The following is an 18344-nucleotide window of genomic DNA, read 5'->3' as shown; positions in this document are numbered from 1 at the left end:
CCTATGTTTTTACTTGGTATTTATCGAGTTGAGAGCATTCACGATTATAAGCCCAGAGTGTTTTTACTGGGCGTCGACGATATTCTTTAAAATATGCGTGTAAAAGGTGTGTTTCATTTCATAATAATCGTGATTGGCATGTTAGTTTGGTTCATGCTTTTAGTTTTATGAGAAAACTCGCATTAATTTCAAGTTCAGAGTGCATGGCGAACGTACACAACGTGATTCGCATCGTTTCTATTCTGTCATTTACTCAGGATGAACATCGATGTTGCAATTCTGGAGTAATCCATATTTCTTTAAGTAGCAGCCTTCGAAAAGCCAAAAATGTGATCGTCAAGGCGTGTACCTGGTTATTGGGCATGGTTTACTTTGAGACTATCATGAAAGGCCTAAGGTTTGAACGATGAGACATGTTGGCGAACGAGAAAAGTGTTTAAATTCTTCCTCCACACTCAGTTTACCCACGGTTACTATTAACCGTCGTTTATATTTCGGAAATTGCGAATCGCCAGTTTTTAGGGAAAAAATCATCGTTTTTTCATTGCAATCAGTGCTACAGATCGCATTTTAACATTGCGGTAATTCACTTCCGCATTGCGTTAAAAAATCATCGTCAATAATCGGAAAATTTCATCATTACGACACATCATTTTGATTGGTTAATGAAAGACATGACCTGTTATGTCAAAGGAAGTTGTTCCAGGTCAAATCGTGCTGAAAAACCTCATGGTGGAAAATTGTTTTGCGTCGAGAGTTTGCGTACGATCGAAAACATACCAAAACGAAGATAATGATAAATGCCTTCGTCCACTGTTTCCTCACAGACCCTACCCATTATTTCACCGTAAATTCAGACGGTATGTAAATCGCATTGTAATAAAATGTGTGTGTTTTTTATGAACATGTTTGTTTCTTCATTGTAAGTATCGTTCAAATCAATGACGCATTTTTTTTCAAAAATAAGTATTATTTTCCCGAGCTCGACGTGGTGAACGAATATTTTTTTTGGATAATTTTTCGTTGTTTGCAAGATGGTTACAGTGTTTAACCCCAAAACAAAATCATTTTTTCTGAGTTGGTCCTCGAGTACAGGCTCATCCCTTACTTTTCCTTTACGTGTTCATGCCTCTGGGCTTATGATCAGGGAAGTACGGTATACTGTGACGATTCAGATCAGTCCAGTGTGAGTGATGAGAGTATATCGTCGACGATGCCCCTTGTTCGGATAATAGTTTTATTTAAAATTACACGGGAGGTCTGTGAACAATCTGCTTGGTGTTCCTGTGACACTTGTCCCATGATTTGCCAGTGCAGCCCCGTGAATACATGGACGAAAATGTTTCTACCACCACCCTACGAACTCAAGATTGCATACTCCAGCATCCATACTTTGAATAATTTGCACGCCACACAGTGCAGTACTGGAAACAGCATTTATTAGACAGTTAGACAAAAAACAAAACAAAATGCCTGTCTCGATCAATCGCACATCCATAATGTTTGTATGTTGATATGCTTGTAAATAATATTAACGTAAAAGTCGAAACAACCTAGACTAGAAGTCAATTCACCAGTCCAGCCAGCTATAGCTCCCTAAGTTGCTTATATTTAATCAGATACTATTTCGTCATCATGCTTTGTTACCTTACCTGTTTATACCTCATGAGGGCGTTTTTTTTATGGCAAGATGGCGCAAACGGAAGTCCTTCGCAGGTTTATGGTTTCTCATATTTAAATCATCATAACTCTGAAGATAATCATTTTTTTTTATTTTTTTTTTAAATTTATAATCAATAAACATAACTTGATAAATACAAACACCAAAATAGGCTCTATTTAGTTCCCCTTTAACTTTATCTTAATCATGATAAGTTCGATATAATCAATATGATCTTTAATCCTATATTGGTCCATGTGTAAAACCTTTGGTTTGCAAGTTGCACTGTACTCTTATGCATTTGGTCCATTTTAACCATATGAATGCTATTTCTTCCTTCCTGTCAAAATTTTGGTGCAACTTATTCAAGTTATTGTACATTTTCTTGTATAATTTCTTTGTTAATTTTTTTCATGGCCTCTGGCTTATATACAAAATTTATCACATAAATATATTTACAGTGGGTCTTTGTTGATTTAGTGTTGTCATTAGTCTAAAAATGCAACTAATCGTTATGTTGACCTTCGACCAGTCAGTCAGTCACGTGATGTAGTTTAAGTCTGTCCAGATAGTACAGGTGTGCTTGCACTAATCGTTACCATCGAATGATATGGCCTGATATAGTTCAATGATGTTCTGACCAATATCATTGATGTATTAGATTCTACGCAAGACTGTGTGCATGTTACAATGTAATTGTACAATGAAATACGCAAGACAGAAAGAAAGAAGTTGGAATAGTATGACTAACTTTACAGGTTAATATATTTACTAGTATTTAAATGTTAATTTATACAGTACATTTTGTATGTGAATGATTTACGTAACCATAACTAACAGTATACAGTACTGTTTTACACGCTAAATTCTGAAATAATTTTTCTTTTTTGTAAAATCTTTTTAACTCCACTGTCGTCATAGATGACAGAGGAGAGCAGGTGATTGTCTGTTGTCGTCAGCTCGACATCTGTCTTTCTATCTGTCAACAATTACATTTTCATCTAATTCTTGAAAACTACCAGCTAAATTGCTTCAATACTTGGTATTCTATTGGTACATGTGCTTTGAGTGGACCTCTGTCAGATTCCATCATTTCCTGACGAAGTCTTCAATTTTGTGTTTTAATGAATATTTTTGTCATTTTTGGTAAAAAATTTATTTTTGAATTCTTCTTCTACCAGCTCACTTGCTTTGATACTTAGTATGTAGGGTCCATGGGTTGATCTCTATGAGATTTGTAACAAGATAATTGCAATTGCCATGACAACAACCCAATAAACTACCATGGTAGTATAAAGTAATATGGCAAGAACATTGCGGAACACTAATGGCCATAGCAAACTGTATCTCATTGTACAGAACTTTATCAACTTTGTTTTGAGGAAGGCGCTCTACAAATACAGTGAAGCCATTTGGATCATTAGATCACTTACTGTGTAGTACTTTATTTTCGCTTGGAATTAATTTTTGCTGAAGGAATGATACAGTGAATAATAAAATCCAACGAAAATACCTTTTTTCCTATACTTTACATTCAACTTGTCAAAAATCAGTGAAAATAAATTCCACACAAAACACCCAAAAAGTATATTCAGCGAAAATTCATTTCAGCTAAAAGAGCATTCAACCAAATAAATATTGGCAGTAAAACTTTTCACATTTTTCTGTTTCAAAATCATAATTTATTTAAAAGCAAGTCACCAATTTTGGTATTTTTCACCTAGTACAAAATATTTATTGGAAAAAAAAATTAAACAAAACCATTTTCATTGGAATCTTTGTTAAAACATTTCATTATAAATGAATGGTATTTATAAGAATTTTGTAATTATCAGTAATTATCCTATACATATATGATTGTATAAGATTGAATATCTGACTGGATTTTTAGAAGTAACTTTTTGACCGTACTCAAAAAACATCATTTTCATGGATTTTTAACAGACACATTATGCTAAAAGTTTTTTGAAAAACTGCATAAAATAAAACCATACTGTAGAATTCAAAGAAATCTGTTAATCTATTTCAATGAAAGCCAACAACTGTACCACCGTTATAAATACTTGCATAAAGATACATTTTAAAAGGGTTAGTCAGAACGTTTCTTCTAAATTCAATAAAAATCTGTTTTTTTTTTTAGTGTAGTCACATACTTTATATTCACTGGCATTTAGTTTCTCTATTTTGATATTTTGAGCATATTCACTAGGTTTCAATTCTCAAATTTGTCAAGGAAACCATGACTTGTATTGTTATTTTACATATTTTTGTGGATTTAATTTTAAGTAGATTTTACTCCTCAACAGAAATATAGAAATTAAAACCTTGTGAATAACTAATGCTTTTACAGTAACATGTTAAAACTGTACAATATGAAATGTATTATTAGTGCAGACAATGTTGCCCTACAACTCTGCAGTCCCAGGGATTGACCGTTACCTCTTTGAACTGGATTGGTTGTCAACTTAGACGTACATTTCATCAAAGTCAGGCTAACATTATCATGCGTTTTTTACTCGTTACCAAGTTCGTAGCCTGCTCAATTCAACTTTGATGCAAACATGCTGACTCTTGGATGACATTTAACATATTAAGGGAATAAACGGCAAAATGATGGTCATTATTGAATGTGATTGCAAGGATGTGATTGTATGCAAATAATGGGATAGATATTGTCAAGCTTTTACTTTTATTTCATCCAAGCCCTGTATTTGTACTGTACTACAGTAATTTACTTTTATTTGTATCATGAATTGTTGTAGCAGTAAAAATTTAACGGCCTATTTTGAGATTGAATTAGAATTTGTTGCCACTTTTTCCACAGTTTGCAAAAAGTCTTAATGAATTATTCTTGAGGACCACAATGTAATATTCACAGCAACGTACAAGATTGTCGCACCTGAGAGCAATAATGAATTCATTTTTTTTTCATTGCAGGTGTACTTAGTTCATCTGGTTTGCCAAACCAACATGCCAACAACTACTTACAAGTAATGCGAGACAAAGCTCAGGTAGGAATTCACTTTCACAACCAGTTCCCTTTTTTAATCACAAATTCTCAAAATAGTCCTGTTCATAGTCTGTACTTTCCTTCAAAGATTGGGGCAAAAATAGCCAAATTTTTTGAGTAAAAACTGAAAATTGACTCAAATTTTGTCTGTTGGTGCCTCGTTCAAACCAAGGTTGAAAATGAAGACTCATAATTTGAACTCTGTGTCTGTCCACCGCATCTGTTTCTTGGATATGCCTCTGAATCATTTTGTGATCTGATTCAAGATGGCTGAATGACGTCATTTATCAGTCAGGTTCTGATTCAAAATGGCTGACTGGTTTCAGTTTTGTTGATATTGTATGACAGGGACTATGTCATGTGGCGACATGGACGTGTATAGACTTCTAGAGATGAACAAAGAATTGTATTACTGGTGCATCATGTACCAGCATTTAAAAAATAAAAACAACGTCAGATTTAAGTGAACATACATTGTATAAATTAACTTTTCTCTTCTCTACAGGCACTAAAAACAGATTTTATTCATCAGTTAGACAATCAACTTCAAGATTTTTTTGATGACTTTATTGAGGAAGTAGACCACGGCACCAGATCAGGAAGATCAACACCTGTTCCTACAGATGAATCAGATAAAAATAAAAAAAGGTAATTTAACAATTTAATTTAAATACGAGTTGTCTGGTAGGTGTGTTTTCCATATTGGTGTTATTCTCTCTAACAGGACTGCATTTGTAGAGAACCCGGGTCAAAATTCAATTTCCAAAAGTCAAGTTGGGTGACCATGGTGATTGTTTGTGGGAGAGGTATACCGAAAAAAATGATGTACCGTAGTGTCTGATTTTTACACCTATCAGGGTACTAGTATTTTATTTATAAAATTAAAAATTTTAATTTACCAAATTCCATGAGTAAATTAAAATGTTTTTCAAGATTATATGATCTTGGATGATTTCCTGTGGAGTCATTGTGATGTGCCAGCAAAATTAGCATAAATAGTTACATCACAACAAATCCCTGTGCGTCAGTGATGCGTTATATATCAGCTTAAGCTGCTATGGTCGTCTGTTGCCTGTTGACATTTTCATCTCCTGGTTGCATATTTATTACAATGAAATTAAACCACTTTTTGTTTCCTTCTCTTTCAGAACTAATAGATTACCCGATAAAAAGTTTGTAGCGCGTCGTTCAGTACTCACGTAAGTGTACATACCACTATGTTTAGTATTTATTTCATTTTTTCCCGTGGATATCAGTAGTGGTATCTTATCAAACAGTATTGAAGCTTCACTCTTGGAATGATTTTTTTCTATAAATTGCTGAGATTAAAGTGGTTTGGTGCAAAATCTTTTTGAATTTTGTCTCAACCTGTATAAGCAAAATCATTTTATAAATTGAGGGGAATATTAACACACCTTGTAGAGAATTGGCATAGCTATCTAGTGAATAAAAATGTTGATTTTTTTTTAAATTCTTGATATTTTGCTCAGTGACTAGTACTATTTATATAATGAAAAACAGTCTGTTAAAATCAACATGGTTATTAAATAATAAACTGACATACGGCAATATATTATTTGTTAATAATTAATGTGTTCTAAAGTGTTCATTTCATTTTGTGCACCAAAATGTATTTGTTTCAAATTTTAAAACTTAGATGTTAACACTTCATATATACTTCCAATTTAATATCAGGTGCTTGCTGAGTGACAGACTCAATTTAAAGATCAAATAATTTTTCTCTTGTGCAGTTAATAATCAATTCTTATGTTTTAATATTTACATTTGTAATTTACCATACACACTCTTAACAGTTTAATTTTCACTGCAAGAAATGTTTGATATCTCAGGATTTTATGGCATTCATTCATGATGACAAATTTCACAAAAGTTACTGACACTTTGTGTCGTTGGACACTGGAAAAATGTTCACCGCAACAAAAATTCTTGATTTTTACTGACTTGCGAAATTAAAGCACTTTATAGTCTATAGTAGTAGTGTATTAACATATCTTGTAATGTTATTCATTATAACCCACATAATTTATGACTCAGTTTTCAAAAATCATGTTGTTTACTTACATTGCTCGATGATAGTCTTTGAAATATAATAATCTCTTTTGTCTGAGGTCATACCACTGAAACAGCTTGCATGCAATTTTTACAGTTTTGACGCAGTATGAATTGAAATTAATCTGTTTTGTCACAAGTTTCATGGAAAAATCCTACAACATACAAACATGTATATGGTTGTAGACTATACAAATGTAGAATGTGCCTTGATCTTTTTGATTTTTTGTTATCCTATTATGAACATTTTATTGTTTTCAGTCCCTGTATTTCAGAAATGTACGTTGTACCACGTGACATTTTTTTGTTTGTACAATTGTATAAAATTTTGAATAATATTTTTGCTCTATTAGAAGGGCATCTTCGATAGATTCGTATATAACCCAAAAATCATTGTTGTATACTGAATCATTAAAATATTACTTATTGTAACAAAAGACACACCTGTAATGTGTGTAAACACATGTGCTACATATACTACTAGAGTAAATATGATAGTTATTATTGTTACTATCATTTCCATAAAATCTGTGGATTACATTTACAGCTTTTTAATTGTTTTATAAGTTTTTGTAAGCTTACAAACAATAGTTGAGAATCATTCAACCATGAAGTGACCGATCATTGTGCATTTGATGCTAGTCAGTGGCAGCCATTCATTGCCTTTAATCATTCAGTAGTGCTGTACTAATTGTATTAGTACTGGTAACTCTTTAATGAATATTTATGGACTTCACACTTTGACATAGATTATTTTCTCCCTGAGTCTACAATCACTGAATGGCAGTGTACTTAAATACCGCTGTCTACACGGTGATGATGAACCTCATACAAGTAACCTTTGACATGCTGCATATGATTTATAAAGTTTAAATTACCGGTACACTCATGTTGACAAATGATTGAAAGTTCACCCAGTAAAAACACTATCAACTTGTTAAATATCTAAGTGGTCCTATATCTCCTAGCAAATACCTTCCCCCGAACTTCCTCTGCTAAAATTTCTGATAATTTGGACCAAATGGATACGATTTCTTATTGGCGGCAGGTATTAATAAAAAAAAAAATTGGAATATTAGTATTAATGCAAACAAATTTGACAGAATTTTATTTTGTTTAAGATTGGAAGTTGACTTTGTCACTGCAAAGGTGAAGTGGCTTGTAAATTTGTTTATTGTAAATTGTTTATGTCTTTTCAGGGAACTCTTAGAAGTGAGTCATATCAAAACTATACAGCATATTTTTGTAGCAGTTCTATTTATCTTCAGTTTGAATACCATTGTATATGATATTGTGGAAACTGGAAAGTAAGTGTTGTCCATCTCAACTTGCTTGGGATATATTCTCATCTCTCGAAATAGTTTGTCACTATCTCATCTCTCACTGAATAATTTCTCATCATTTTCTGAATAGTTTCTCACCATCCCATCTTTCTCTGAATAGTTTCTCACCATCTCAACTGTTACTGAATAGTTTCTCACCATCTCAACTGTTACTGAATAGTTTCTCACCATCTCAACTGTTACTGAATAGTTTCTCACCATCTCAACTGTTACTGAATAGTTTCTCACCATCTCAACTGTTACTGAATAGTTTCTCAACTGTTACTGAATAGTTTCTCACCATCTCAACTATTACTAAATAGTTTCTCACCATCTCAACTGTTACTGAATAGTTTCTCACTATCTCAATTGTTACTGAATAGTTTCTCACCATCTCAACTATTACTAAATAGTTTCTCACCATCTCAACTGTTACTGAATAGTTTCTCACCATCTCAACTGTTACTGAATAGTTTCTCACCATCTCAACTGTTACTGAATAGTTTCTCGCCATCTCAACTGTTACTGAATAGTTTCTCAACATCTCAACTGTTACTGAATAGTTTCTCACCATCTCAACTGTTACTGAATAGTTTCTCAACTGTTACTGAATAGTTTCTCAACTGTTACTGAATAGTTTCTCAACTGTTACTGAATAGTTTCTCAACTGTTACTGAATAGTTTCTCAACTGTTACTGAATAGTTTCTCAACTGTTACTGAATAGTTTCTCAACTGTTACTGAATAGTTTCTCAACTGTTACTGAATAGTTTCTCAACTGTTACTGAATAGTTTCTCAACTGTTACTAAATAGTTTCTCACCATCTCAACTGTGTTACTGAATAGTTTCTCACCATCTCAACTGTGTTACTGAATAGTTTCTCACCATCTCATCTTTCTCTGAATAGTTTCTCACCATCTCATCTTTCTCTGAATAGTTTCTCATCTCTAAGTAAATAGTTTCTCACTATCTCCTCACTAGTTTCTCACTCATCTTTTTCTCTGGATAGTTTCTCACCATCTCATCTACCTCAGTACTTTTCCGCAATATTTTGTGTAATCCGAAGAATTGCTCTGTCACCTGTATTTTTGATATTGTTTATGTCTGCTTGGGTCACAAAACAGGAAGCACTCCAAAATATTATGATAATTTTTGTTGCCATACAATGTATTTCACTTTCTATTTCTGTTTTTCAGTCTTAAACTGAATTTTGAACTCATCACATGGGCATTTGGAAAGTTTCCAGCTGTACTTTGCATGTGGTGTGTGATGCAGTTTTCGTCCATGCTGATTGTATTTCCTGCTTTCAACTACTGGTCCAGTTATCACCACTGTGCTACTCGACTTCCTGATGTTGTCTGGCTTATTTTCTACATTATTTATCAAGTGATATTTATAGTACTTCCTGTCAAAGCCATCTTAGATTACAAACTGCCTCCTGTCTCATCTATGGTGGTGGCGTCGGAGCAAATACGCTTTATTATGAAGACTCACTCATTTGTGAGAGAAAACGTGAAAAGGACGTTGACCTACAAACCTCATTCTGGTTAGCATCCGCTCTCTTTTTAGCTACAGCAACTGTTTACTCGTGTTGAATGTTGACACACATTGCAGTGCATCAACACTTACAGCAACTGTTTACATGTGTTGAATGTTGACACACATTGCAGTGTATCAACCCTTACAGCAACTGTTTACATGTGTTGAATGTTGACATACATTGCAGTGTATCAACCCTTAAAGCAACTGTTTACTTGTGTTGAATGTTTACATACATTGCAGTGTATCAACCCTTACATCAACTGTTTACATGTGTTGAATGTTGACATACATTGTAGTGTATCAACCCTTAAAGCAACTGTTTACTTGTGTTGAATGTTGACATACATTGCAGTGTATCAACCCTTACAGCAACTGTTTACTTGTGTTGAATGTTGACATACATTGCAGTGTATCAACCCTTAAAGCAACTGTTTACTTGTGTTGAATGTTGACATACATTGCAGTGTATCAACCCTTACATCAACTGTTTACATGTGTTGAATGTTGACATACATTGCAGTGTATCAACCCTTAAAGCAACTGTTTACATGTGTTGAATGTTGACATACATTGCAGTGTATCAACCCTTACAGCAACTGTTTACATGTGTTGAATGTTGACATACATTGCAGTGTATCAACCCTTAAAGCAACTGTTTACATGTGTTGAATGTTGACATACATTGCAGTGTATCAACCCTTACAGCAACTGTTTACATGTGTTGAATGTTGACATACATTGCAGTGTATCAACCCTTACATCAACTGTTTACATGTGTTGAATGTTGACATACATTGCAGTGTATCAACCCTTAAAGCAACTGTTTACATGTGTTGAATGTTGACATACATTGCAGTGTATCAACCCTTAAAGCAACTGTTTACTTGTGTTGAATGTTGACATACATTGCAGTGTATCAACCCTTAAAGCAACTGTTTACTTGTGTTGAATGTTGACATACATTGCAGTGTATCAACCCTTAAAGCAACTGTTTACTTGTGTTGAATGTTGACATACATTGCAGTGTATCAACCCTTACAGCAACTGTTTACTTGTGTTGAATGTTTACATACATTGTAGTGTATCAACCCTTACATCAACTGTTTACATGTGTTGAATGTTGACATACATTGCAGTGTATCAACCCTTAAAGCAACTGTTTACTTGTGTTGAATGTTGACATACATTGCAGTGTATCAACCCTTAAAGCAACTGTTTACTTGTGTTGAATGTTGACATACATTGCAGTGTATCAACCCTTAAAGCAACTGTTTACTTGTGTTGAATGTTTACATACATTGTAGTGTATCAACCCTTAAAGCAACTGTTTACTTGTGTTGAATGTTGACATACATTGCAGTGTATCAACCCTTACAGCAACTGTTTACTTGTGTTGAATGTTGACATACATTGCAGTGTATCAACCCTTACAGCAACTGTTTACTTGTGTTGAATGTTGACATACATTGCAGTGTATCAACCCTTACATCAACTGTTTACATGTGTTGAATGTTGACATACATTGCAGTGTATCAACCCTTACAGCAACTGTTTACTTGTGTTGAATGTTGACATACATTGCAGTGTATCAACCCTTACAGCAACTGTTTACTTGTGTTGAATGTTGACATACATTGCAGTGTATCAACCCTTACAGCAACTGTTTACTTGTGTTGAATGTTGACATACATTGCAGTGTATCAACCCTTACAGCAACTGTTTACTTGTGTTGAATGTTGACATACATTGCAGTGTATCAACCCTTACAGCAACTGTTTACATGTGTTGAATGTTGACATACATTGCAGTGTATCAACCCTTACATCAACTGTTTACATGTGTTGAATGTTGACATACATTGCAGTGTATCAACCCTTACAGCAACTGTTTACTTGTGTTGAATGTTGACATACATTGCAGTGTATCAACCCTTACAGCAACTGTTTACTTGTGTTGAATGTTGACATACATTGCAGTGTATCAACCCTTACAGCAACTGTTTACTTGTGTTGAATGTTGACATACATTGCAGTGTATCAACCCTTACAGCAACTGTTTACTTGTGTTGAATGTTGACATACATTGCAGTGTATCAACCCTTACAGCAACTGTTTACATGTGTTGAATGTTGACATACATTGCAGTGTATCAACCCTTACATCAACTGTTTACATGTGTTGAATGTTGACATACATTTCAGTGTATCAACCCTTACAACAACTGTTTACTTGTGTTGAATGTTGTCATACATTGCAGTGTATCAACCCTTACAGCAACTGTTTACTTGTGTTGAATGTTGACATACATTTCAGTGTATCAACCCTTACAGCAACTGTTTACATGTGTTGAATGTTGTCATACATTGCAGTGTATCAACACTTACAGCAACTGTTTACTTGTGTTGAATGTTGACATACATTGCAGTGTATCAACCCTTACAGCAAACGTTTACTTGTGTTGAATGTTGACACACATTGCAGTGTATCAACCCTTACAGCAAACGTTTACTTGTGTTGAATGTTGACATACATTGCAGTGTATCAACCCTTACAGCAAACGTTTACTTGTGTTGAATGTTGACACACATTGCAGTGTATCAACCCTTACAGCAAACGTTTACTTGTGTTGAATGTTGACACACATTGCAGTGTATCAACCCTTACAGCAAACGTTTACTTGTGTTGAATGTTGACACACATTGCAGTGTATCAACCCTTACAGCAAACGTTTACTTGTGTTGAATGTTGACATACATTGCAGTGTATCAACCCTTACATCAACTGTTTACATGTGTTGAATGTTGACATACATTGCAGTGTATCAACCCTTACAGCAAACGTTTACTTGTGTTGACATGCTGGACGATTCCCATGAAGTTAGTAGAAGTGATGTACACTGGAGACCTGAATTATCACACAATGAGCCTATATATACACGATACATTGAATACTTTGTCGGACTATATTATAAAAGATAACCTTTGTCACTGTCAGTGAATGATTTCCATAAAGGGTTATTAGCTTTAAAGCGTGATCTGTTTGTCCATCAGGTGTTCCTCTCTAGATTTTAAATTATGCTAATTTAATTAACAGATTCATTAATTATTACCCAGTTAGCAAACTCCACAGGTGACGATCTCACATTCAAATACTTGGGTCAAACCTGGATTAAACCAAACCACCCTAATAAAACCCAATTTCCTAGGACGACCGCATGAATTTGCATAAAAACAACAGTTCAAACCGCTCTTATTCACACCCTTCAAGCTGTTGTTTATTTCTAGGACTAACAGAGTTATCTTTCAGTAGATTTGAGCAAACTAGTTGTCCCTACAATGTGCCGTTTTATTTGTGTGCAAACTTCATGTTACAGTGCGTGTGTCTTGCCTAAAAAAAAAACAGTGAAAAGAGTGCTGAAAGAATGCTTGAGGACATTGCGACATTGCGACCAATGGGTTATTAGTTCAAGAATTCGAGATGGCACCATGCAGGATTATGTTTCAGCACTGATGAAAATGATTTGAAACACTATACAAAGTCCAACTATTTCCAGCCTGTTGCCAGAAAACCATGGCTTTATCATTGAACACGATTCTTAGGATGTTTTATCATGAATGAGCTGTTTTGCTTCGCATAATTTGTGAAACAACAAACAAAATGGTGGCGCCTATTGGCCAGAAGTGCGTCGTTTTCAAACTCATAGAATATATAGATTTCTTCCATACTCTTCTGTATATACAAATGTTATCTATAGGGCTCACTTCGCGAGTAGCCTTCGACCACTCTTGCTGCCCTTGTTATTAATTTCATATTTTGATAACTCGCAGTATAACAGACTTTAAAAATTTAACCAAAAAACATTTTCTCTGACTTTATAAACTCACATGAGCACTACAATGACTGTACTTGTTGCAAACAAAATGTAGCATTTACATTGTAGCTCCACGGATAAACATATTTTACTGACCATGCCAAATATAACCGATATATAACATAAGTATTTTATCCGAGGAAGCTGCTCATTAAAATTCTATTGCATTTTTTCCCTGCTTTCTTGTAAACATTGATTCACCATATAAATATATTACGATAGGGGGGGTCTATGGTTTCACTTGATACATATTTAATAATGACATATTAATAACAATTGTATTGACTTGTAAGCTGTATCAAAAATGTTTGTTGTGGGAAACTGATCATTATTACCATTCACAGAAATAAATGAAAAATAAATAAATATAATTTTCATCACACTTATAAATAACATGATGTAAAGAGATTTATGAAACAGTTTATTTTTTTCAGTAGCATTTACATGACATGAAAATCACTGCTGGAATTCTTTTTAACACTTGAAAATATAACACTCAGTATGAACATGGAGCTCCATAGTATGCATCTTATTTGTTTTCCGACTGAAAGCTCTTTTGAATCGTCCTCATTGAAACTATACTGTAAGAAAAACCCAGGTTCCCCTCGTCTTTCTTTTTCTGTTCTCTGTTTGTTGTTTTTCAGTGGGGGTGTTCACCGGGCAATTGAGGTTCAGTCCTACAACTAATTTGCATATTGTAGGTCCAGTGGGTTTGAATAGGGCTGAGAATAGGAGAAAGCAGGACAGGTTAACCAAAGGTTGACCCAATTGTTTGAATATAAGATCATCCCTAGGAAAGTCTTGTGAACACTGCAGTATAACAGGGACTTTCTCATTAGTGCTATCAAATAATCTAATGTTATGAAAACGATTTACTACATTTTGTGACAATCTCACTTCTCTTGGGTACTATGGCTAAGTTTTTGTCCGTTTTCATATTGCAACAATGTCATGACTACAAAGTAAGTTGTAAATCATCCCTAAGAATCTTATTTATGGTTGCTTCAACAGTCTGGGGGAAAGTTAATGGGGTTATTGGAACATTATTAAGGACTTTCCCAGGAAAGTTGCAAGTTAATCAATGATCATACCAATCACCTTTGCACTCTCTGTAAGACCTAATAAGAGCAAGAAAAAACATTTGTTTTTGTTTAAAAAGGTTACATAATAGTAGATTTATTAACACAAGATAGTACGAGAACAGTATGTTTAGATGGGGAAATGGACTCTTTAGAACATTATTTCCTTAAAAAAAATGTATTGACCCAATAATTGATGACAACCATGAATTCCCATCTTTTGACCTGTAACTTTTTTTTTACCATATGTAACCTGAAACAATTTTGTAATACGACAAGATTCAATGTTTATTTTTTGTGTGAAAGCTAGTTCAGTTACTGCATGGACGTAAAAATCTTTTTTTACCTCCATGGTTACTGTAAAATACTTCATTTTTGCTGAAAGAATGAATCGGTGAAAATATATTTTTTCGTTTATTTTACATTCAACCCGTCAAAAATCGGTGAAAATAAACTCCATACAAAAAACCACCAAAGGTGAAAATTAATTCTAGCTTAAATAAAGCATTTCACAGTACTATAGCTCTATATTTTTATTTTGTGAGCAACAGCATAAAAATTAAGCCAAATTGTAAAAGTCAAGAAAAAATGAGCTAGAATCTCTTTGCACAAATAATCTATTTTTGGTTGATGTAAAATGTAAATGGCATTTAATCCTAGAATGCATGTGTAACTCCTCATTTATGAAACATGTGTACTTATAGAGCAATACAATAACCTTTCACCTGCATGGTGTTCGACTACCAGTATATTTAGTCCCAGTTCGGACGTAGTCCGAAAACTGGTACTTATATTTTGCCCTCTGTGCGTTCGTGATCACGTATATCTCGAACATGCATGGACCAATTAAGTTCAAACTTCACTCATACATCACACATTATATGGGACATATGCACATGCATTTTTTTCATGATATGATTAACGATAGCCGAATAGCGGCCATTTTAAGGCCGAAAATGCATCAAAATCGCACATTTTCACCATTCCGGACCCGGATCTCAGTTGTGCATGGACGGATTTTGTTCAAATTTGGTACATACATTAAACATAATGGGACCTTGATGCAAGACATTTTTTTTTCAGATCAAGTTCAAAATGGCCGACTGGCGGCCATTTTGTTTTAAAGAATTCAGTTCTGGATCCGTATCTGAGACATGCCTGGATTGATCGAGTTCAAACTTCACACACACAAGGTACATCATGTCACAAATATGTATGTGCATTTGTTTCATGATCTCATTAAGGATAGCCAAATGGCGGCCAGCTTTAAGGCCGAAAATGCATTGAAATCGCACATTTTCACCATTCCGGACCTGGATCTCAGTTATGCATGGACGGATTTTGTTCAAATTTGGTACATACATTAAACATAATAGGACCTTGATGCACGTCATTTTTTTCCCAGATCAAATTCGAAATGGCCGACTGGCGGCCATTTTGTTTTAAAGAATTCAGTTCTGGATCCGTATCCGAGACATGTCTGGATTGATCAAGTTCAAAATTCACACACACATGGTACATCATGTCACAAATAGATATGTGCATTTGTTTCATGATCCGCTTAACAATAGCTGAATGATGGCCATTTTAAGGCCGAAAATGCATCAAAATCAAGTATTTTCACAATTCCGGAACCGGATCTCAGTCATGCATGGATGAATTTTGTTCAGATTTTAGTACAATGTGTTGTACATATGCAGGTGCATTTCAGATCATACCACTGAAAGTGGTCCGAGACTTCGGTCATGATCTGCTTTGAATGTATATGTCACTCAAATATGAACGGAACGGGGACGTGTCATTGACAATGACTTGTTCACATTTGTTTTGTGCGTTGTTTTCAGATAACGATTTAAATGACCCTGGCGATGACAATTCCGAAACTGGGGAGCACCGGGAAGATGATTCAAATAGCGAGTCTACGAATACATCATCTGTAGATGAGGAATATAATCCATGCCCCGGATTCTCACAATATTTATACTTCTTGTTTGCTCCAACGCTGGTTTATCGAGATAATTATCCACGTACTCCTCTGATCAGATGGCACTATGTCTTTTCAAATTTTATTCAGGTAAAGTGACCAATTTCAGATATTGTAACATCAGATTATTTGTCCATGTAGAGCGTAGTCCAAAACCTGCAGCCATGTTAGTTTTATTTTTCATGTCTCTTTCTCAGACATGCCTTGATTTTGTTCAAAGTTCAATTTTGTGCTCCCATGTATTTATTTATGATATTCCAAGCTATATATTTGTTGTTCCAAGATGAGGACTGTGACATTTCTGTCTAGTTTTCATGAATCTGTGAGATCTGAATACTTCAGTGATGTGTAGATAATTGCTGTCATTAATGAAGAGGGTTAATTTAATTGCCGGTTATAAGTTGATTTATTCGTTTTGTAAATTTTATTATCTCTCAAAAAAATATAGCTGGTTAATAGTGTTTTAGCTTTGTCTTATTGACTTGTAAAAAATGGAAATAATAAAAAATAGTTGGTCAAAGGGAGTGTATAGCCAGGCATTGTGATTGGGTACTGGATCTTACATATACCGGTATCTACATCACTGAGTTTGAAACAGAGACAATGCATTATGGAAGAATCAGAGCAAACTATGCAGCGTTTTGAAATCTGGACTTGGTACAAGCATTAGACAAAAAGGGTCCTGATGCACGTCATGTTAAAACATTCCCTGAAGCTTAAGAACTCTTAATATATGCAATGCAATTACTTGTTATGTATATATTCATAAATTTATTAGTTATTATTTTCGACACCTGTGTATTTTGTTTGTGGTGAACTATGGTAACTATGGTAATACATTCGCTGTTGATGTATCTGTATTACCGGTATAGTACATAACACCACCATCTGTTTCATCTGCAGGTTGTTGGCTGTCTATTTTATACATACTATATCTTTGAACGGTTCTGCATGCCAGTATTCCGTAACTTTGGTAAAGAAGAGTTGACCCTACGCAACCTAACACTCTCTGTATTTGGAGCTATGTTACCAAGCACTCTGGTGCTTATATTAGGATTTTTCGCAATTTTACATTCGTGGTTAAATGCTTTCGCTGAAATGATGAGATTTGCTGACAGAATGTTTTACAAAGTAAGCATTTCTTTTTTATTGTAATAAATTTTCTAATATTGTCAACACTAGTGGGATTGAATTGACTTCACGTTTGGGCCTTTCAACATCCATGATGATACTATTTGATTTTTAAAACAAGACAAACACCTCTTGTAATTTTTATTGTAATTTTGAGAACTAGATGAGCTCTGTCAAATAGATGTCTGAATAAGAACATACATGTAGAAAAAAAACTCACTTCTAGACACCAACCAGTTATAACCAGTTAAGACTACAACCAGTTACAGGCAGTTATAACCAGTTAGACTGCAACCAATTATAATCATAAACTCATAATGATACGAAATACGATTTATAGATTTATATATATATTTTTTTATAGGATTGGTGGAATTCTACATCATTCTCCAACTACTATCGTACATGGAATGTTGTCGTCCATGATTGGCTTTATACGTACATTTATAAAGACAGTATTAATGTAAGTGAAAAACACAGTTCTATGGTACATCCTTGCCAGCCAAGTTTATGGTTTGGATTTGAAATTGATGCGAGTTTTTACAGGTTCCAGCTCCTTGGCCGTCCAATTTAACTGAGGTCAAATTCAGCTTCTTCTAACATTACCACGCCATCCCAGCCATGGATGGATATATGTAGATCAGTGAGATCAGACGACGATGAAGCTGGTATTGAA

At 34.3% G+C, this 18344-nt stretch overlaps 1 protein-coding gene across 2 annotated transcripts in view; it reads left to right on the top strand.

The window, feature by feature from the left end:
* LOC144364093 (sterol O-acyltransferase 1-like) overlaps positions 1-18344 on the top strand; it is a 73115-nt gene that overhangs the window by 50786 nt on the left and 3985 nt on the right. The window contains exons 1-9 of one of the 2 annotated variants that reach the window (XM_085501283.1): positions 2188-2418; positions 4598-4671; positions 5176-5318; positions 5819-5869; positions 7940-8047; positions 9259-9608; positions 16398-16627; positions 17441-17668; positions 18033-18131. In XM_085501283.1, coding sequence (XP_085357409.1) covers positions 2343-2418; positions 4598-4671; positions 5176-5318; positions 5819-5869; positions 7940-8047; positions 9259-9608; positions 16398-16627; positions 17441-17668; positions 18033-18131 — 1359 coding nt within the window. In that variant the 5' untranslated portion in view covers positions 2188-2342. Of the gene's footprint in view, positions 1-2187; positions 2419-4597; positions 4672-5175; positions 5319-5818; positions 5870-7939; positions 8048-9258; positions 9609-16397; positions 16628-17440; positions 17669-18032; positions 18132-18344 lie in introns of those variants that run through there. The other variant, XM_085501284.1, reaches the window with a different exon arrangement.

This window comes from Saccoglossus kowalevskii, chromosome 7 (genome assembly GCF_978046115.1).
Source record: "Saccoglossus kowalevskii chromosome 7, keSacKowa6.1, whole genome shotgun sequence".
NCBI lineage: Eukaryota > Metazoa > Hemichordata > Enteropneusta > Harrimaniidae > Saccoglossus > Saccoglossus kowalevskii.
This window is presented reverse-complemented; position numbering and strand designations above follow the sequence as displayed.